The sequence below is a fragment of the Nanorana parkeri genome, unplaced genomic scaffold, assembly GCF_000935625.1.
Source record: "Nanorana parkeri isolate BGI_ZX_2015 unplaced genomic scaffold, ASM93562v1 scaffold335, whole genome shotgun sequence".
NCBI lineage: Eukaryota > Metazoa > Chordata > Amphibia > Anura > Dicroglossidae > Nanorana > Nanorana parkeri.
This window is the reverse complement of record NW_017306603.1, coordinates 66,485-88,584: the sequence shown is the minus strand read 5'-3', so window position 1 is coordinate 88,584 and position 22,100 is coordinate 66,485. Positions and strand designations below refer to the sequence as shown.

The following is a 22,100-nucleotide window of genomic DNA, read 5'->3' as shown; positions in this document are numbered from 1 at the left end:
CCATTTAATTATTGCTGTGCTTTATAAATGTACACCTTTTTGTTTTCTTTCTTTGGAATAGCAATAGTATGGCTGCAGCAAAAGTACAAGAAGTTACACAAGAAGACTTGAGTCTGGGTACCTGAGGTGATCATGAGTGCAGGCTTCTGCAAAGATATTTCGTAAACAGGCAAAGTCACTCTGCGTGAAGGTCTGCGGCTGTAAAGCCTCAATGCGGTTGAAGAACCCGAGCGACAGAGGGGTCAATGGGTTAGGGCTTGACGTGGCTTCTGTTGGCGGCAGAGGGTCTATATGGAGCACGGAGATGGACAAAGAGCCTACGGCCAGTCTGAAAACAAGCTCTGGTCTAGATTCATCCACAGAGGCCGAACGGGCTGGCAGTGCTGCAATAGAAGGGTTTATATGTAGTTATATTCATTTAACAGAATAAGCCGTTAGTAACAAAAAAATATATTCTCACTTGTAACAGGTAACTTTTGGACAACATAAGGGATGCATCGATATATGAGCCGCCGAAATGGCACTTTTGGCTAAATGCCGGAAAGTGCCATTTTTCTGCTGTCAAATACTTAGATTCAAATTTGATTTGGCTTAAAAGGAATAAAAGTATGGGCCCACATTATATTTGACTTTATGCTATACAATTAAAGTCACAAGTTTTTCATTCAACAACTGGACATTCTTTGATGAAGATTATAATCACCTTATGACGCTTAAATCGTAAGTGTCATTAAATAAATATTTTCTAACATCTGCCGATACAGCTGTGCATCGGTTCTTTCCTCCCTGCTGGGAGGTGCTCTGTGTTCCAGCGGGGAGGAGAGAAAGATGTCACAGGCGGCCGAATGCTGCTGGAGTCAAGCGTTGTGAGTGGGCGGCTTCTCTCCCTCCTGCACTGCTCAGCCTCTTATCACAGATCAGAGGAGAGCTATAATTGAGGATAGAGTGTGTACTATATCCTCAATTATGAATGAATGGGAAGTGATCAACATCACCTCCTGTTCATTCATGATTGTGGTTATAGTAAACACACTATGTCCTCATGTTAGGAATGAACAGGAACACTCAGTATAGAGCAGGGGTCCTCAAACTTTTTAAAAATGGGGCCAGTTCACTGTCCCTCAGACATTGCTGGGGGCCGGATCATAGTTTGAAAAACGGGGGGGCGTGGCTGTGGTGCTGCACCGCCACTCCCCCTCCCAGAACAAAAAGGTTTTTTTTACATTATGTTAGGAAACATTTATTAATCACCCAATTTTTTGGTAAAATATAAAAGACGGGGTCACGTCGGGTAAATAGACACCAAACATGTCAAGCTTACAAATTGCGCACACTCGCAAAAAAAACACCATACCTAAAATTGACCATAGACGACGCTTTAAAAGCTTCACTGCGACGTTCGCGGCGATATGTAACATGTGCGGCGTAATGGGCGCAATCGTCTTTTTCGCAGGTATGTGCACCTGACGCATTTTTGCATGCGTGTATGTATGGGGGGACTTTTAAAAAAAAATTGTTTTTTTAATTCTTTTTTATGTGTAAACTTTAAAACATTTTTTGGGAAACTTTAATTGTTTTTCCTATTTTTTTTTCACTTAACTTTATTGCTATCACATAGGGGGCTAAGAAACTCCTCCTATGTGATAGCAAAAGATGTGACAGGTCCTCTTTATGGAGACATCAGGGTTAGGGTCTCCAAGACCCCCAATGTCACCTAGGACCCCCGAAGAAGCTGATGAAGCAGAGGTCGGCTTCATCAGCTTCTCTCCGGCGTCTAAAGCTGGAGAGTGACACAAGAATGCGCATTCTTACAGCGGAGAGGGGGCCGGAGGGAGATCGTGTACCGACCTCCCTCTGATCCCCTGTCAGAGTGGCACTGTGCCGGAGCCCGGGATCAGCGTGACAACGGGAGGAGGGGCCACGGAGGGAGGGGGGGCACGGGCCGACCGTAAAGTTAAAAAAATTAAAATATGTAAAAAAAATAAAAAAAAGTTTATAAAAAAATTTTTATATTTTGAAAAATTTTAAAAAGTTAGAAAAAAAACCAAAACATTTTCAGTTTCAGCCCAACATTTTCTTTCATTTCGGTTTTAAAATTTTCATTTTGGTGCACCTCTAATTTTTATACATATGTTTTGTTGACCACACCTTAAGACAATCTAGATTAAAGACTAGTGATCCATCTGTTTTTTTTTTTTGTTTTTTTTTAATCAGGAAGTCATGTACCTGTCCCTGAAAAACCATTAAAAGCAGCCAATCCATGCTGCAATTTTATTTAAGAGGACAGGCACATGGTGAATATTTAGTCAAATCCACTATGCATTAGTGAACGGTAACAACTTACAGCTTCGTCTATGAGTGTTTTGGTTCACGCTGGGCTTGTATGAGGCCCCTCGTAAAAGTGTCTCCTCCATCCTCAGATGTTCCTGATAGTCGCCCCATGTTGTCTGTAAATAAACAAAAGCGCATTCATATGCAGCTGCCAATTTCATGATGAATTAAAAAGCATTACATTCCCAAACAAATAAAAGACCAAAAAAATATCAAACCACCCAACATGACACTGGTGTAATAATAAAAGAAGTCATACATACTGTGCCACCTCCTAGGGGGGAGCCAACTGGAGAACTGGTGTAAGTGCTACTTAATGACAAATCTAAATCCACTGTAGGCGGGTCACCAAGTGGTGGGAGAGAAGAAAGGCTGTGAGACATATCCATATCTGCCATCGAGAAGAACACTTCTTCATCTAAACGGAGAAGAGAAACAAATATGCATTTAGTGTTTTCTCCTCTTAAAGCTGAAGTTGAATCTTCTTATATTTTGCTTTCCCTGGTTCCTCCCCTTTTGTTGCCAGCGGTTTAGACATTAATGGCTGTGTGTTATTTTGAGGGGACAGCAAATGTACACTGATATACAAGCTGTACACTTCCTGCTTTACATTGTAGCAAAGTGTCATTTCTTCTGTGTCGTCACAAGAAATGATATAATAAAACATTTACAAATATATATATATATATGTGCGTATGTATGTATGTATGATATAGATTTTATATATGTATATATATATATATATCATACATACACACGCACACAGTTCTAGCACTGTGGCTGGAGTTGGGCTTTCAGTAATCTACAGCAAAAAACGGACATCTTCCATCATCCAGAACAATGAAAGAGGATTGGTTCCTATAGGTTACTGTACCCTGACCATTGCTATAGATGATTATATAAGCCTTAGGTCCTTACCATGGCTGGAAGGGGTTTTTGCTGTGTCCGTCTCATAGAAGCTGTGCTCAGCAGACGGTCCTCCAGACATCGCTTCTCTTTTTAAGTAGCGCTTGAGTTCCATCTGGAGGCGAAGCTCATCTTCTTGCTGCATGGGACGGCTCTTCCGATCTTTGCTGGACATTCCTATCCTGCTGGAGGATTCTGCAACAGTTTTAAGATTTGTTATTAATATTATTAGAATGTTAAAATACCATTTCCACTGATTGCATCTTTTATTAGCTCATTTTGATTCCTTAAAGGAGAACGCTGCGCAAACAAAAACTTACCCTTGCAGTGCAGCTACTCCCGCATTGCAAGGGTTAAGTGCTCATTTTGTCTAAGGGGTGCAAATAAAGCTGTGCTACTCACCTGAACCTCTGTCCCAGCAGCCCCCTCCAGGCTGGGATTCCGGTCCCCTCAGCCACTTCTCCCCTGGGCTCTGGCCATCTAAGGACATTTCACAGCTGGAGCGGAGTGGGGCAGAGGTGAGAGCTGACCGCACACAGCACCAAGGATCAGGTGAGGAGCACAGCTTTATTTAAGCCCCTGAGACAAAATGTGCACTTAACCCTTGCAGTGCGGGAGTGGCTACCCCTACAAGGGTCAGTTTTTTTTCTTTATCCAGAGTTCTTCTTTACAGTAGTGGGTGGACAAGTTCAGCCTGGCATGCCATATATTAGAGGCAATTAGAGACTTGCCTTCCTGTGCTCACTAGAAACTTTTACAGCTGATAAGCAGAAACAAAACACAAACCCCTTCTACTTACTGGTATGTACAGTCACCAACGCCAGTCATTGTTATAAATCACAAAACTTCACAAGCAATTTTTTGTAGTTTAACTAGACTGCTATAAACACCTGCAAGCAATAACTTAAGCCTTGCTCACATGAACTTCAACTTGTAATTTCTAGTCTAAGTACAGTGAGGGGAATTTATGAAAACTGGAGCAGGCAAAATCTGGAGCAGCTTTGCATGGCAACCAATCAGCTTCTCTCTTCAGTTTGTTCAGTTAAGATTTGAAAATGAAAGAGAGAAGCTGATTGGTTGCCATGCACAGCTGCTCCAGATTTTGTCTGCTCCAGTTTTGATAAATTCCCCTCAGTGTGTACTGCAGGCATTTAGAAAGTTTAAGCAGATCTGTAAAAAATAAATCAAGGCAACTGGACTTGCTGTATTTCTCTTGAAGATGTTCCGCTGGTCATCGGACCAGCTTTCTTAAATTTAGAATATATTTTACACGTATACCTTAACCTGGATGGATGAGAACCTTCACAGACATAGGCTTTGAGCAGCTTTCTTGAAGCACTAATATAAATCTTCAGCCCCAGCCTGGGAGTTTTCGGCAATGATATTAATATTTTCAAATAATTAAAGACCGCAGGTTATGTATAGTAAAGCTAAACTCTAGGAATATAGATAGATAGATAGATAGATAGATAGATAGATAGATAGATAGATGCTCTTCTGAGAGCATGGAGCCAGATTCCTGGCCAATCAGGAAGCCATTACCCGCCGCCCAGCTTCCTGATTAGCCGGGAAGCCAGCTCCATGCTGTTTGGTCTGATCAATGCTAATGAGCCAGGAAGCCGTCTTCCCGATTGACTAGTAAGCCAACTCCATGCTGTTTGGCCGGCCAAATGCCGATTGGCTGAGAAAGCCGGCTCCATGTTTCCTTACGGCACTGCCGGTCAGAGGAAATATTCCTCTGACAGGAAATTCCGTTTTTGGAGGCAAGTATGGGAGCATTTGGGTGAGTACAATTCAATTGTAAAAATGTAATCTGAAAGAAAAAGTTGCAAAGTTGCCCACTGCAAACAGAGAGCCCCTTTCATTTTCAACCCCGTGCATAATAGATAATGCCACAAACAGTCAGGTTTTTATGTGTAACACAGATCTACCAGAAAACATGATGAATGATTTGAAGTGCTGACAACTGAGAAGACTTTATTACCTGGTCCAGCAATGGCCGACAACATATCCAGCAATAGGTGAACTTGCCGGGGAGAGAGGAAGACGTGGAAAGAGTCGACACGTCCATCCACATCCAGCTAAATGAAACAAACAGTAAAGGAGTTACTTATAGCCCAAATCATTCCCAATCAACCCACAACGTTCAGATGTTCACAGCAGCATTGTCAGAAGCAGGTGTCAGCAATGGCAGCTTCCAAACTGGATCAATGGCATAAACAGACAAAAATGAAGCTACGTCACCCGATCAGTTCATCACAAGGTATGACAAATCTGATTAGTAGTGGTTGGCACTAGCTTGGATCTATTTTGTAATTCACCTTTAAGCCGAATAAATATGTCTAAGGAAAGCAGGACGTTGTTTTTTAAATGGAACTACTTGAAGTTGGCCTGATTTTTAAAAGGTTTGCTATGTTATAGGAAACATCTACAAATGTTAACTATGCCTAAGCAGTACCCTCAAAGATTTACCTTTTGCCCTGAATTCCTCCTCAAAAATATCAGTGCACTTCCGGAACCCACAGGTGCATAGCTATACATCTGAAGTGCGAGATCATCTAAGGCAATGCTGCTTCTGTCTGCTAGTCTCAGGGGATTTGGGATGAGATTTTGTAATGTCCCTCCTGTGCTGCACACTGGTGAGAAAGCTGTACCTGAGGACCAATATGGTAAGAATCTCCCTGCTTCTGTTTCATCCATTCTGTGGATCTATGCTTCCTTTACTGCTGCGCTGCTCGCTGTTCTCCTTGCTGACACGGAAGCTGTACCTAGAGACCAGCGCTGTAAGGATCCCCCTGTGTTTGCTTAATTCAATCTGTGGATCTCTACTTCCTTCACTGAAAAGCTGCTTACTGTTCTCAAATTGAGAAAGCTGGTCAGAAGACCAGTGAAACATCTTCAAGAAAAAACACAGCAAGTCCAGTTGCCTTGATTTATGTTTTACAGATATACCATGACCTGGATGAATGAGAACCTTCAGACATCACAGAGTCAGTATTATTTTATGCCTATAGAGGCTGGCGTCTAATGTAAATAGGATATACAGTCCATATACCTTGCCGCACTCCTTACCGGATATCCCAAGAATAACGGGTGCTTGTAATGACTGCGGATGGCGCCGCTTAAAATATAGAATCAAATGCAAATGTCACCAGCACTCCCCAAGAAAGGAAGGTTCAGCTGGAAAACCTGCATGTGCAATAAGGAGCATTTCCGAAGCCCCAAAAGCCCTAGCTCTGGTGAAGGCAACCTAGGCACTCCAGCTGTGGTGAAAGTACGCATACCATCATGCCTTTGTCTCTGGGAGTCACGTATGAAGCTTTGGGACCCATGGGACTTGGGGAGTCGTGTATGAAGCTATGGGACTTGGGGAGTCGCGTACGAAGCTTTGGGACCCATGGAGCAAGCTTTGCCTCAAGGGACCAACAGCTAGACTGAGGTTGCCTACCTCTGCCCTAGGTCTGTGCCCAAGTATCAAAGGCCATCAATACATGGGCAGGACACACCAAGTAAGGAGTGTAAACATATATACATGACATAAACTGACCTTTGCCCCAGGAAGCACTTCATTCTGTTTCAGAATTAGGCCCAGCTCAATACTGCCCACCAGAGAAGCAATCTGCACAGGGTCAGAGGGGGTGACCTCAGTTATACTTCTGGTGAACTGGGGGTGCGGCTCAAAGACAGGCTTCGGATTCCAGCTGGGAGACAGTTTGGGCTCAGTTTCCTGGAATCAAAAAATAAAAGCAAAACAGATCATAACATGCACCAAGTCTGGGAACTGCATGGTCATAGACGTGAGCCTGAACTTATAAAGGACATCTGCAAAACCATTCAGAAACCACTTAACCCTTTTTTGTTTTAAATGAATCCATTTACATAATGCTGTCTGTGTAAAAGCTAGGGGGGTTCACCAACTAGATATGTGGTCACCAGGAAAGGTGAAGGGAAATCCAACATTTGTTGTCACCAGAACAGGAATAGAGAGGGATTCTTCCAAAGGGGATACTTGTTCTGGCGACAGCAGACTCAGAGAGGAATACCCCTCAATTTGGAAAGATTTGCTGTACGTTCTTGTGGGTACAGGATAGGAAATGAAGGGAGATCGCATTAATAGTTTCACGGACAGAAGGAAAGCTGAGCAGAAATCTTAACTCTAGGCTTTAAAGCTAAACTCCAGCCCTACCCTCCGTTTTGCACAATTGTACAGGCTTCTCTTATGTACTGAAATTGCTTGCTCTTATATCATTGCACAAGGAGGAACTTTTCACAGTGTGCATAAGAAGCTGCTGCAAGTTAGATAAAGCCTGCCTCATTTCCTGATGCCCAGCATCATTTAGTGCTTTCTCCCCAGCCTTATTGTCCCAGGCCCAGCCCTTTCAATTATTGGATTTCAGTTCTTTCAATTAAGGAGGCTCAATTTCACATGTGGGGTTTAACTAGGGCAATGGTTTACATGCAAATGCAGTCTGCCCCAGGAAAGCCCACTCCGCCAGAATGACACCCACCAATCAAGGCATTTTTATATGTGCATAACTATTCCAAAGAGTCAGTCCACTGCTTCCAATAGGACTTAGGGCTCTTGAGGTGTGCTGAGCCCCTGCCACCAGCCACTGATCTGCCTGCATTGCATAAAAAAAGCACAGAGACTCATTTAAAATTTTGTTGATGAGAGGGGAAAGAAAGAACCAGCAAATGCAAAATATAAAACAGATTCAATCTCAGCTTTAACATGCATCTAAAGCACAAACTTTTTTTCCTTTGTATGTTTGGATAGAGTTTGGATCTATCCATCTATCTATCTATCTATCACAATGGAGTCATTAATATACGATAATTGTTATACGAAAGTTTGTATTCAATTACCACTTTTGAAGTTGAACAAACAGGAGAGGTTTTTGCAGATGCTGAGAATTCATCCCAGAAGAAGGAAACGCCGCTCAGTTCCAGGACTTTGTGAGCGAATGCTGACGGTCTGTGCACATTAATTCCCGACTGCTCATCCACTGTTTCATCAGAATACATTGTTCTGCAAGATAGCATCAGTGGGACCTCATTAAAGCAAAACTCAGATGGGCATTCAACCCACAACCCAGTTCCCCCCACCTGTTTTTTGTTTTTTAAACCGTATACAGTAAACTTTGTTATACGGTATTCAACTAACCAGACCTCTCATCTACACCACTCAGTCCTGGAGTACCGTGAGCCCAGTCTGATTGGTGACACCTCCCTAGGAGGCAGGAAAACAGCAGGCTTGGCACCCAGGAAATGGGCAGAATGACATGACTGCTGTTCTGCCTGAAGGGTACAGCCAGTGCTGGACCAAGAAGGAAGTTGGGGACATCGCGACCGGCGTTCTACCCAAAGAGGACTACCGATACTGGACCGAGGAGGAAGCGGGAGACGGCACTGGAGCATGGAAAGTATGTATAGAACTTGGAAATTAAAATAGAGAATATTGTAACTGGAACTCCACTTTAATCTTCAAGTGTGGCTGGCGGGTCCACAGGAGCACTCACTATAATGTACAAAGCAAAAGTTGCACGTTATGGCAAGCAAACCTACAGAAATGCCGATGCTGCCAACTTTGCGTCCAATGCCTTCTCTCTTCAACCTTTGGGTGGCCACTGATGCCTCTGCTCTGAACTTAAATCACCCAGCACCCAGGATAATAGGCGTTAAATGGGGGGGGGGGGGTTTCTCTGCATCCCAGATTGGGCTGAGAGTGTGCATGTAATGTAGGTAATCAACACATAAAAACAACACTGCTACCAGAACGGGAAGAGGTTTTCAGGCAGAAAAGACAGTGACTTCCAGCAACAAACTCCGCCCAGCAATTTTTTGTGTCTGTAAAAAGTCTGAAGCAGATCAGCAGCACAGAGATACAACAAAAAGAAACAGCAGTGCTTTAGATAGGGTATAGCTTTACCTAAATACAACACAATATTTTGGTGTGAACTGTAACACAGGGTTCTGCACACTCATTACATATGTCTGTGGGATTATACTCGGCCACTCTTACCTGCTGATTCGTATTTCAAGGGCAGTTCCTGTTTTAGAGTTGTCAGGTATATGTTCTATTCTCAACACGGTGTCAATAAACGTCACTCTGACACGTCTCAGCACTGCAACATAGAAAGAACATACATTAAAGCCAGACTCCAACATCATGCACACATTTGCCCCAATCAGAAAGCTTCCACTTAAGCAGTATTGCCTTTCTTGCACAGAAGAAAGCATATGCGATAAACAATTGAGTGGACATAGGTAGGGCCAAACTGTCCATCGGTCCCAGCAGAGAGGTCAAGGGGTCCTAGCTTGACCTGTACTCCCTTTCATATTTTAAGCTATCAGGAGCCGGGCCCTCCTAACCTTAGTGTCTTGAATTGTATAGTAACTGATCAGGGAGCAGGATCACACCATATTCATGAAGGAGCCAGGCATAGTGAGGGATATGGAGCAAAGAGGGACAGAGTTACTGCAAATTGTGGACAGGAGGAGCACAGCATTAAATGCTCCATGTATACATAGATTCTATATTGAGTTTCTATAAGTTCCTTCCCACTCCTACCAACCATTTCCACCTCGAAGCTTGTAAAAACGTACTTATTGAAGACGCCCATAGTATGGACTTCCTCAATGAACTGACACAATTTCACTCAGCCCTGTGAATATTCACTTCCTTGTAGCACCGCTTTAACTAACTCCGCCTTCTGAACTACAATGTATCATCATCATTGCTTGCTGCAAGCAATGTATGATGGGATAAGTATTCTTAATAAATGCAGATTGCATCACGTCAAGCAGCAGGGAAAGAGACGCAAAGCACACTGGGAATCCAGGAAGTTGTGGAAAGTGATGGGCAGACGGAAGGCAGCGCTCACTACATAAAAGGGATTTTCTCAAGTAAGCTTTGATTGCATTATCACCAACAACTCCAGTATGTGTTCTTCTTTATCTTCTGTATCCATTTCCTTTCCCAGTCTTCTGGCAGTGGTCATGTTTACTGAGAGCAGATTACTAGCTCTCCTATTACTTCCTGGATTTCTGGCACATGGGACTAGGACATGTGACCATGCACATCATCTCAGGGGAGGAAAATGCCTTTCCCTGAGATCTCCTGAGATTACAGATGAGATTTCCCAGCAATGCTCTGCTGATGACAAGGCAATCCCAGGGTGCATTGCTTTGGCAAAGTGAAGCCATTTGCACTTTCATAGCAGGAAGTGAATGCTCTGCAAGTGTAAGTATTTCACAATCACAGCATTTTACACCTGACATGTCTATGTTAATATTCATCATCATACATAGAGGGAGGCATTGCTAGAATTTGATTTGTGAGTGTAAAGGTCCGCTTTAAAACAACTAAAATAAAGCAGAGGAAAAACCAATATAATTTCCCTATGAAATCTCCAGCAGGCCGGGAGATGCAAGGAAGTGATAGGAGTGCAGTGGACACATAATAGGAATCCAGCAGTCTCACCGGTTTCTATAGTCTCTGCAAACTTCTCTAGCCCCTCAAAGGGCTGTGAGGACTCCTGTTCATCGGTCAGCTTCTGACTCAGACACTCCCGGGCCAGCTGCATACTGCTGGTCATGAAGCTTGACCAATACATCGGCTCAGAAGCAGAACCTGCAAGACACACATTGATAAAATAAATGAATAACCAAGAATAATGACCTTCAAAGATGTGTCCACCCACGTAAAGCACAACTGAAGATTAAGGGCCAAATGCTAATAATGAAATGAGGGTACAGCAAGTTCCCACTTTTTATGGGGGGTAAATCAACACCCAGCCTCAGTAGAAATGCCCTCTCCTTGCAGTATGCTGCACTCTATATGAGAATAGCTGTTCTACGTGTAGTGCTTTGAGCTTCTCACAATGTGCACTGGAAGCTGAAGCAAGTCAGGTAGAGCCCGCCCGTCCAGCATCATCTTGCACTTTCCTCCCCAGCCTGACGGTCCCTGACCCGCCCCTTTCATTCACTGAATTTCAGTTTGTTCAATCATGGAGGCTCAGCATCACATGTGGGCATTATCTAGGGTAGTTTGCTTGCAGATGTAGCATACCTAGGAATGCCCACAACTCTACACTGACAACTGCCCATCAAGGCATTCTGATATTTGCATAACTCCTCCCAAGAAAGAGTCCACTGCTTTCATTAGGGCTGTGGGCTCTTGAAAAGATTAATAAGGCGGGGTGCTGTGATGTTCTCAGGAAGATATAACATAGCACCCTGCTGGCCCCTACCACCAACCAGCTTTTCTATGCAATGCAGGCAGATCATGGCTGGTGCGAGGTGACGGTAGGGTGCTGTATTATAGCTTCCTGAGAACATTACAGCACCCTGCCGGCCCCTCCCACCAGCCATGATCTGCCTGCATGCCACAGAGACCCAGTGATGACATCACTAGGTCTGTAATAAGGCACGTAATGAAAACAGTGGCATGTTGATGAGGTGGAGGGGGGTAAAATACAAGCAGCTGAGTGAATTCAGCATGGGTGAATGTATGTTACATACGTGGCCGAGGTCTTGGCCTGAACACCATCTCTAGGCCTTTCACCTCCAGTGCACAGTTATCCTGCAGTAAGGAGCCCCAGGGGACAGACAGAGAGATGGTCTGTATGAAGCCCTCCGTCACCTCCAGGGGAGCATCTGCTGACTCCAGTATCTCATTAAGACTCTGCGGACAGAAAACATGAACAGAAAATTAGGACACGCATCTCAAAAACTGAGCGGTGACTTGTATGTTCCTGGTAACAATTACTTTTAACAGTCAACAACAAATGCAGCTAATCAAAGAGCTGGAACTTCACAAAGAGACAACACTGGGAACATTAGACGAGCTCCGCCGGGAACTTATCTTGAAGATTTTAGTGCAAGTCCTGTAAACTCCTCCGTCCTACCTAGTCTGGCATTCCCCCCACCTGCAGATACATTAGGTTTCTAAAAATGATCAGCCAGCTTGTGGTGAGAGTGTGGGAGGCTCCGCACAAATCCATTTGCAGATCACCTCATTGCTGAGTGAGGAACTGTGCACAGCAACTAATCAGCTTCCCTCTTTCTTTTTTAAAGCTGAACTGAACAAACTGAAGAGTGAAGCTAATTGGTTGTCATGAACAACTGCTTGAGATTATTTGATAAATTCCCCCCAGTGTCTCTCCATGAAATAACCTGGCTTCTTTCCCAGTTATTGAGAGACCCTATGTTAGGGGTGGGCAAACTCAAGCCTTCCATCTGCGTTTAAACTACAAGTCTCATGAAGCATTGCAAGAATGACAGCCACCAGCATGACTCCCAGAAGCAGATGCATGATGGGATTGGTCGTCTCACTATAGCTGAAGGGCCAGAGTTTGCCTACTCCTGCCCTGTGTGAAGAAAGTTGATTCTGCTCTAAAGGATAGCCACAGCAGTAGCATGATTAGGCCAGCGTGTCTATGGACCCAGCAATGCACACAACACAACTAACCAGGCTTTCCTAAGAGTTTTAACAGACAAATGAGGAGAGCAGTCACATCCACTTCTGGCAGAGGCTACAAGTCTCCCCATTGTTCTCCTAGACTCTCACCCTGTCACATTCACTCCTGGCCCGAGGCTACAAGTGGATGTCTCCCCATTGTTCTCCTGGGCTCTCACCCTGTCACATTCACTCCTGGCCCGAGGCTACAAGTGGATGTCTCCCCATTGTTCTCCTGGACTCTCACCCTGTCACATTCACTCCTGGCCCGAGGCTACAAGTGGATGTCCCCCCATTGTTCTCCTGGACTCTCACATTTACTCCTGGCTGAGGCTACAAGTGGATGTCTCCCCATTTTTCTCCTGGGCTCTCACCCTGTCACATCCACTCCTGGCCCAAGGCTACAAGTGGCTGCCCCCCATTGTTCTCCTGGACTCTCACATTTACTCCTGGCTGAGGCTACAAGTGGATGCCCCTCCATTGTTCTCCTGGACTCTCACATTCACTCCTGGCCCGAAGCTACAAGTGGACGTCTTCCCATTGTTTTCCTGGGCTCTCACCCTATCACATTCACTCCTGGCCCGAGGCTACAAGTGGATGTCTTCCGATTGTTCTCCGGGACTGTCACATTCACTCCTGGCCGAGGCTACAAGTGGATGTCTCCCCATTCTTCTCCTGGACTCTCCCCCTATCACATTCACTCCTGGCCCGAGGCTACAAGTGGATGTCTCCCCATTCTTCTCCGGGACATTCACTCCTGGCCGAGGCTACAAGTGGATGTCTCCCCATTCTTCTCCGGGACATTCACTCCTGGCCGAGGCTAGAAGTGAATGTCTCCCCATTCTTCTCCTGGACTCTCACCCTATCACATTCACTCCTGGCCGAGGCTACAAGTGGATGTCTCCCCATTCTTCTCCTGGACTCTCCCCCTATCACATTCACTCCTGGCCGAGGCTACAAGTGGATGTCTCCCCATTCTTCTCCTGGACTCTCACCCTATCACATTCACTCCTGGCCGGGGCTACAAGTGGAGTTACCATTTAAATATGAAACCATCAGCAGACCTACCCATTTATCGAGCGGAACTTGTGACAAGGAGCCGGTGCCCTGGTACAAATCTAGAGTCAACTGCTCCAGGCTAAGCTTCTCCTGCAGGAAGTGACCCAGATATCTCTGCAGGAGGTAACGGCAGGCACGCTTCTTGATGGACTCCGAGAAGGGCCACGGCATGGTCGTGGGGAAATTAGGGCTTCTGGAGCCCCAACAATAAAGCTACAAAGCCAGTCTGTCAGTCAGGAGTCCAAAATTCAATCTTGCGAGAACACAAAATGGCAATCACATTGTCAGTCAATGTTGAGGGTACAGATGGGTAGTCTGTCGCAAAAAATCATTCTCATATACCCAATCTCAAATTGTTACAGCCACACACACTAAGTACAGGAAAGCATGGAGATATCATCAATGCCAGACTGACAGTTGCTCAGTGCAGTCAGCAGTCTCTCATGCATTGAAAGTTGATTGACACAATCACACAGGGGCAGAAAGAGACACAATCACACACAGAGGCAGAAAGAGACACAATTAAAGTAGTAGTTGTATTCAGGGGCTCGTTTACGCAACTGGGTAGTAACAGTCAATCACAAATTGCTCAAAAGGCAGACACACATTGGCTTTTGGGGTATTCAGATGAGCACACGCTACCACAAAAACTACTGCATATCAATCACACCTTGCTCTGTTTTGTGACACAGGATATGGAGTGTGTTGTCTCTGATATGGGCAGATAATAAAGCTTCACATGCTGAAAAATTGTTACTGACACCAGTGACACGGCACACTTGCAATACAATAACACAAAAGTAAAATACACACTACACCTACAAGCAGGAAAAAAAAAAGACAATTATATGCGGGAAAAGGTCAAACCACAACAGGGGATGTCACACAGGGACATCACAGAATGACACAACAGTAAGGCAATCACCCACCTAATATCCACCAAGGATAAAAAGATACATACATGTGACACAAAGGGCAAATCGTACTTGGTAGGCAGTATGACTCACCGGCTCTGAACCAATAGGAAAAGACACACAGGGAGTCAAATGCACACAACTCAACAACACACAGCAAGTCACCGACGAGTCTGCAGACAGCAGGTGCACCAAGAATCACACAGCCACGTTCAGCAGTCTGTAATATCACCGCCACATACAGAGGCGACCTCCCAAAGGGCAAACAGTGACTTGTCACACACACACAAGCAGTACCTCAGACACACAAAAGGCACACACAAGTAGACAATGGCAAAATCACACACAAAAGCAGTAACACAAAATATATCTGATGGTGACAATAACACAACACAGCAGACAGAGACACAATCTCACAAACAAGAAGAGAGTGATGCAAGCAAATGCACAAGCAGATAGAGACACAATCACACACACAAAAGGCACACAATGCGTCACCAGCCCACAATCACACAGCACCGACACAATCACACACTCAGGCAGACATTGCCATGGCAGACACACACAGAGTAAGGGGCTGTCAGGCTGCAGTCAGGGCCTGTGCACACAGTCCAGCCTCGAAATCTTCCCCAGCTCTCCAGACCCGCATGTGGCCTTCCTAAGCCACAGTCAACCGAACCCCCGGTCCCCCTACACCCCCGGCTCAGCTCGCTGCGCTCTCTGGACATAAACAATGACGTCACGTTCCTCACACGGAAGCAGCTTAGCTAACGTGTGGCGCCATCTTTGTTTCTGGCAACAGCCAATAGCCGAGGCGTAAACATAGCTTTATGTCCATGTTTCGCCTCATCAACGCAACGCGGACACACCGCCATAGAGTACACATTTATAAAGAATGTCCGCCGTATATGAGGTCTACTGTATGTCTACTGAACAAGTGCAGCAATAGACAGACAACACCTGCACGGTCATTACACAGAACCCTACAGTGAGGAAGTTATGTCTCCGCTCTAGGAGCCATCTTATTGGAGTCCAAGCTGCGCTCTGCTAATAGGTGTGATCAACAAAAAAATGGCGGCTGCGCAATAACTTCAGCAAGAAGTGCGGAGACACTTGGTAGCAAGAGGATTTTTGAGGAAGTGACGTCAGAGGAAATGGCAATGTTGATGCCGGAAGTGCTCTGAGTTTCTGGAAATTTGCCGTGTGCGCCTGAAATGTGGAAGGTAATTATGAGAAGGCAGATTTGCTTTGGGGTGAGGGAAGTTGTACTAGCCTGGACTCTGACACAGGACCATGGCATAGACCTGGGAGTGCATGGCTGAACTCTGTGCCTCATTTCAGGGGACGAGGATTTGGCTTAGGAATGTCCCTGGATCTCAATACTGGCCAAATAAGCCAAATAGGCCTGCAAATGAGTTGGGGGATGAGTACAGCTGAACTCCATGCAAACAGCTAAATACACGGAAGCAGTCCTGAGATTTGTGCAGCTCTGCCACACAGCACAGTCCTGTCTGGAAGAACCAGGGGACCTGATTTTTCTTTGCTGCAGTTCACTAATTCTTGCAGGTCTTGTCCTTCTCCTCCAGCTTGGGACTGGACAGTGAAAGGAAAAGCAGCACAGTGATGAGCTCATCTCTTTATCACTCTACTGTCTCCTCCTATCAGTCTGCTCTTTGCCCTACAAGCTTCTTGGGGTGCTCTGAGCTCTCCTGAACAAGGACTGCAGGAGGTTGATACAAGGTCAGACTCATGTACTTACACTGCTTGCATGAAACATATCATTGTGCTGCTTTTTCATCCCACACTCCAGCCCTGCTGTACAGGAGGCGGGGGTACCAGGTCATATTCATATGATTACAGAGCTGCATTCATGTGTGTCTTTCATATCTGCCTGGAGTCCAGCCTCCCTTTCAGGGCATCCTGCACCATGTACACACCCTCTGCTGCCTTATCGATCATGTGCTTGGTTTGGGGAAGCTTTATAGATGTTCTCTTTATATAACCTTCCTGGTCATTGTAACGGCTTTGTTTCCCCCCAGAAGATGGAAGTTGATTACAACCCCATAGACTTGCCCATTAATGTTGTCCACGATCCAGATTCAGACAGAGACACGGACGGGGCGGATGTGAAAGACATGAGGCTGGAAGCTGAAGCCATCGTGAACGATGTCCTGTTTGCCGTCGCCAACATGTTTGTCTCTAAAAACTTGCCCTGCACGGTGGACATGGCGTACATCAACGTGGAGATTAAGGAGGGGACCAGATACTGCCTGGAACTCACGGATGCCGGTCTCAGGGTAACTGTCTCTCACCTTTTATATTTTCTGTCCAAGAGACTTTCTTGGGGGGTGAGGGGAGGTTATGGAGATGATGAGGAGGAGGGGTTATGGAGATGAATACAGGCTATGGAAATGATGGAGGGTGGGAGGTTATGAGATGGGGAGGAGATGTGGAGAGGTTATGGAGATGAAGAGGTGCTATAGAGGTGAAGAGGGAGGGAGGACAGGTCTCTGTCTTTGTAATCCATCAAAAGTGAAGTAGGCAGGGCTGACACCTTTTGCTTAGGAATTCAGAGCTGTGTTGTCATGTCAAAGAGGAAGGTGAGAGCACACTACTCTAGCACATCAGCAGTTATTGTTCTGTACTTGCAGCATGTTTAAAGTGATCATACATGGAGAAATGTAGATGTATTCCAGAGATGTACTAAATATGTTTTTTATTTTTTGCTTTGACATACACGTCAAAGGATCAGAGAACTTGTAAAAGTTAGAGGAGTCAGGTTTTCAAATTTAGACTTTACTGCTTTCTTTTTCCTCTGTGCAATGAGAGGTGTCACAGAAGGCCCAGCCAGCGTAGAGCTCCTCTTTAAAGTAAGATGACTATGTGATTCTAAAAGCTTGCTCATAACTGATCGGTCATAGTGTCAGGAAACCTGCTCAGCTAAAGGGAGTTGCAGATTTCTGTTTCCTTGAGTTTTTTTGTGATGAACACATGCTTCCATTCCCGTCCTGAGGGCCTGTGCTGTATAGAACTAATCCTTTAATGAAAATCTGGCATTGTAGGCAGTGAATCAGCCACATACAGTGAGCAGTGTGATATGCACTTATCCTTCAAGTAGGGATGCACTGATACCAATACTAGCATTGGTGCCGTTACTCAGACCCTCCCAAGTGCTCCAATACGTTCCCCAATACGGAAACTTCCGGTCAGAGGAAATCTCCCTCTGCCGCAGTGCCGCGAGGGAACTTGGAGCCAGCTTCCCAGTCAATCAGGAAGCTGGGCGGCAGGCAATGGCTCACCGCCCAGCTCCCTGATTGGCCAGGAAGCCAGCTCCATGCTGATTGGTTGGGAAGCCGGCTTCCCAGGCAATCAGCATTGATCCGGCCAATCCGCATGGTGCTGGCTTCCCGGCCAATCGGAAATCCGGGCAGTGGGCAATGACCCGCATCCTGGCTTGCTGATGGGCTGGGAAGCCGACTCTTTGCTGATGGGCTGGGAAGCCGACTCCTTGCTGATGGGCTGGGAAGCCGAATCCTTGCTGATGGGCTGGGAAGCCGACCCCTTGCTGATGGGCTGGGAAGCCGACCCCTTGCTGATGGGCTGGGAATCCGGCCCCTTGCTGATGGGCTGGGAATCCGGCTCCTTGCTGATGGGCTGGGAATCCGGCTCCTTGCTGATGGGCTGGGAAGCCGGCTCCTTCTGGGAATCCGGCTCCTTGCTGATGGGCTGGGAATCCGGCTCCTTGCTGATGGGCTGGGAAGCCGGCTCCTTGCTGATGGGCTGGGAAGCCGGCTCCTTGCTGATGGGCTGGGAAGCCGGCTTCCTGGCCGAACAGCATGGAGCTGGCTTCTGGGCCATTAATTAGCCGGGCGGCGAGTGATGGCATTACCCAGCCATTACCCGCTTCCTGATAGCCTGGGAAGCCGACTCCATGCTAGCACTAAAGGTATTTACTATATAAGCAGATGTGTTGGAATGTAACCAATAACTCGCACTCTGAACTGTCATACTGATTCCTGGCTCTGCTCAGAAACTACAACAGAAAATTATTGAAACAGAATGAAATGGCGTATATGGGGCAGCAAAGGATTTATTAATGGGTTACAGATTCCTCCATCTACACTAAACTGTGCGGATGGAGGAATCTCCCGCTGGGCCAAGCTTCAGTATCTTGCTAGTCGGCCCCGCTGGCTCTCAAAACACCTGAATAATGCCGGCATCCAATCAGATTGTTCCGGTATTTTGAGAGCCAGCGGGGTCGAGTAGCAAGATACTGAAGCTTGGCCCAGCGGGAGATTCCTCCGTCCACACAGTTTAGCGTAGATGGAGGAATCTGACGATAGAAAATCTGCAGATAATCTATAGGTGTGTGGCCGGCTTTAAGTTTTATTCATGTTTTCACCTGTGTGCTTAGAATTAGGATTCACGCAGTTTTACAATTTTTCTCTCTGCTTTCACACCAAACAGGTGGTCGGGTTTGCTTTCGACCAGGTTAACCCAGGAAGCCGCAGCCAATACCATGAAACTGTTTACTCTCTGCTGGATTCCCTGAGCCCTGCGTACCGTGAGGCCTTCGGCAACGCCCTGCTGTGGAGACTGGAAGCACTAAACGGGGACGCCCAGTCATGATGGACAGCCGTCCACCGGATCATGCAGAATAGTCTGCGTTCTTTAGCTCTTCCCTTCCGAGCATCCTCTCCTGTCACGGCCTTATATCTCCCACTTCATTATGGTTACCGGCCGCTAAGTGCTCCTAGCAGCCCAGGATATAACACATAATGGACAGATCGCTGTAGAAGGGCGTCCTGCCAAAATACCATTTCCTGTATTGGGTGATAGCAAGCCAGCCTTTTACACTGACTTTCGTATTTAATGGAACAAGCAAGCTTTTATTCTAACCACTTATAATCCGCAAGTTAAAAATACATTTTAATGTGGGCGCGTATCGGAATATATTAAATATTCATCGATTTTAATGGGCAGATCGAGCCAAGCAGGCAAATGCGCCTCTGAAATACATATATAGAATCTGTTTTCGTAGTGGTAGGAGTTGCACAGCAATGCCTATCCTCTTTGAGAGTTTCTGTCCCCATGTTCTGCTTCTTGGACCACTGCTGAACATCATCACACTGGTGACACAACACCGGTCCTTTAGCACCCAAGGCAAAAAGGCCAAAGTGCACCCCCCCCCCAAGCTATGAACTATTTCAGCAGCATAGGTTGCAACTCCAGCCCTTTTTTTGCCACCTTCTGCTAATGCTCCCAATGCTCTTCTGCCTACCCCTAGACCCAGCCCTGGGTGACATGCACCCTGATCTCTCCTAAGAATCTCCTACCCATTAGCTTTCACTGCAGTCCTGATATCAGTTTTGGACCGACATATGGTAATGAATATAAAGAAGGATTTCAGCGAACTGGTCTGTCAGAATTGAGAAATGATTTCATGGCTTGTGATGTGAACGAATGTTATTTTATGAATTTGCCTGGAGTTTTCCTTTAACCGCTGTATGTCCGCCTGTAGAGTATTTCTGTCACCTAAAAGCATGCATGTCTGTGATATATTTGCCTCTGGCTAAGTAAAATAGAAGTAGTATCTTTTTACTGCTAGTTATATTGAGGATTTTGTAATTATTTGTTAGGTTTTGTGATTAAAAATCAGGATTCCATATTCCCAAATTTTGGGTCGTCACCGGAACAGGAATAGGCGGGAAATCTTCTGATGGGGACACTAGTTCTCTTGACCCTGATGACCGTCAGGGAATTCCTTCACTCCGGAGAGATTTCTTTTCACATCCTGTTGATATCAGGCAGAAGGTGAAGAGAAATTTCCCCCGATGGGACCTGATCGCAAAAAGGCTGATGGGGGTTATAACCCTCCGTTTCTTTATCCAAAACGGGGAAAAAAACTTTTGGCTTCAGTTCTACTTTAACAAACCAAAAGATGGCTACTGAGAGAGGTTGTTTATTAGGGTGTACATGCAGCAGTAGGTATCTGTCTGACACGGCAAACATTAACTTAGGACAGTTAGTACTAGTTTGGACCCATAACACTAGCAGGTATACCCAACAACCAAAAGCCAGCCTTTATTTTTTAATGTATGTACATTAGGGCTGCAACAACTAATTGATAAAATCGATAATGAGAATCGTTGTCATCGATTCTCATTTTCGATTAGTTGATTCAGCTCAGCCGCCGCCCAACGCACCCCCCTGCTCCACTGTTCTCTTCCCCAGTGCCAGCTGCTGTGGTCTGTGTCCCTTTCAATCCACGCAGCTCTCCCTGCCTGTGTCGGCAGAGGCAGCGGGGACACAGACTGTTGCAGCCGACACCAGCAGGGTCGAAAGACTGCTGTGTCTTTGCATTCCCCCAGTTTGTCCGCTGCTGTCCCCCACTGGTGTCCTGGTTCCTCTGTCTTTCCCCCATGCCTCTGCTGCTCCCCATGCCCCCTCTTCTGTCGGCGGTAGAAAGCCAGCGGCGGGTACCCATCCAGCGGCTGGGAGCAATAGCCAGCTTGCTATTGGCTTTTTTTAAATTGCAATAGCAGGCTGGCTATTGCACCAGTCCACTGCCTGCTGTCATTCAGCAGAGGAGGACCTGAAGAAGAACTTTCTCCTTTTATTTCCCTCTGCTGATGACAGCCGGCAGTGGGCGGGTGAAAAAGCCAGCCTGCTATTGCAATTTAAAATATCCAATAGCAGGGTGGCTATTACTACCAGCCACTGTCTGCTGTGTTTACAGCTGTCATTCCCTAGCTAAAGCTGTTGTAGTGGAAAGGTGACACTAAGGGTCTAATAGACCCCCAATGTCACCTTAAAGAGCCTGTCATCTCCAATGTGCTATCACATACATAGGGAGTTTAACCACTTGCCGTCCACCCGTTGTAAAAAAACGGACGGACGGCACTGCAGCATTGGTGGGTTGCCGTCTCCAGACGGCATTTTTTTTCTGCTCGCGCGCGCCCCCTGGCGGGCACGCACGGGCAGAAAAGACCCGACCAATGCAAACACCCGTTACCGGGTGTTTCACATATAGATGATCGGCGGCTCCATAGCCCGCCGATCGTCTATGTGCTCGTTTTTTCAGACATTTATCGCCGCGAACGTCGCAGTGAGAGCAATCATTTTAGGGCCATCAATCACTGATAACACTAAACTGATGAGCGGTAACAGCTTTTAAAGCGTCGCCTATAGCCAATTTTGGGTATTATCGTATTTTGAGGTTTCGCGCACGCACGCAATTTTAAGGCTTGACATGTTTGGTGTCTTTTTACCCGATGTGACCCCATCTTTTATATTTTACCAAAAAATTGGGTAATAATAAATGTTTTATCATTTAATATAGGGGAAACTGTTTTGTTTTTTTTAATTTCGGTAATTTTTCCTTAATATAGTAAAAAATAAAACCCCAGTGGTGAATAAATACCACCAAA

At 45.9% G+C, this 22,100-nt stretch overlaps 2 protein-coding genes across 2 annotated transcripts in view; one reads left to right on the top strand and one right to left on the bottom strand.

The window, feature by feature from the left end:
- Positions 1-14,030, bottom strand: part of ATG2B (autophagy related 2B) — a 55,925-nt gene extending 41,895 nt beyond the window's left edge. The window contains exons 1-11 of the mRNA XM_018558360.1: positions 13,766-14,030; positions 11,761-11,923; positions 10,721-10,870; positions 9,260-9,362; positions 8,104-8,266; positions 6,785-6,964; positions 5,222-5,318; positions 3,250-3,432; positions 2,603-2,749; positions 2,345-2,479; positions 122-383 (exon numbers count right to left, since the gene is read on the bottom strand). Coding sequence (XP_018413862.1) covers positions 122-383; positions 2,345-2,479; positions 2,603-2,749; positions 3,250-3,432; positions 5,222-5,318; positions 6,785-6,964; positions 8,104-8,266; positions 9,260-9,362; positions 10,721-10,870; positions 11,761-11,923; positions 13,766-13,927 — 1,745 coding nt within the window. The 5' untranslated portion in view covers positions 13,928-14,030. The remainder of the gene's footprint in view (positions 1-121; positions 384-2,344; positions 2,480-2,602; positions 2,750-3,249; positions 3,433-5,221; positions 5,319-6,784; positions 6,965-8,103; positions 8,267-9,259; positions 9,363-10,720; positions 10,871-11,760; positions 11,924-13,765) is intronic.
- Positions 14,031-15,869: 1,839 nt separating this feature from the next.
- On the top strand, positions 15,870-19,321 carry GSKIP (GSK3B interacting protein). Its single transcript, XM_018558376.1, has 3 exons — positions 15,870-15,893; positions 16,710-16,967; positions 19,138-19,321. Exons 1-3 carry the CDS (start codon positions 15,885-15,887, stop codon positions 19,297-19,299), a joined length of 429 nt encoding a protein of 142 aa, XP_018413878.1. The 5' UTR covers positions 15,870-15,884; the 3' UTR covers positions 19,300-19,321.
- Positions 19,322-22,100: the final 2,779 nt, after the last annotated feature.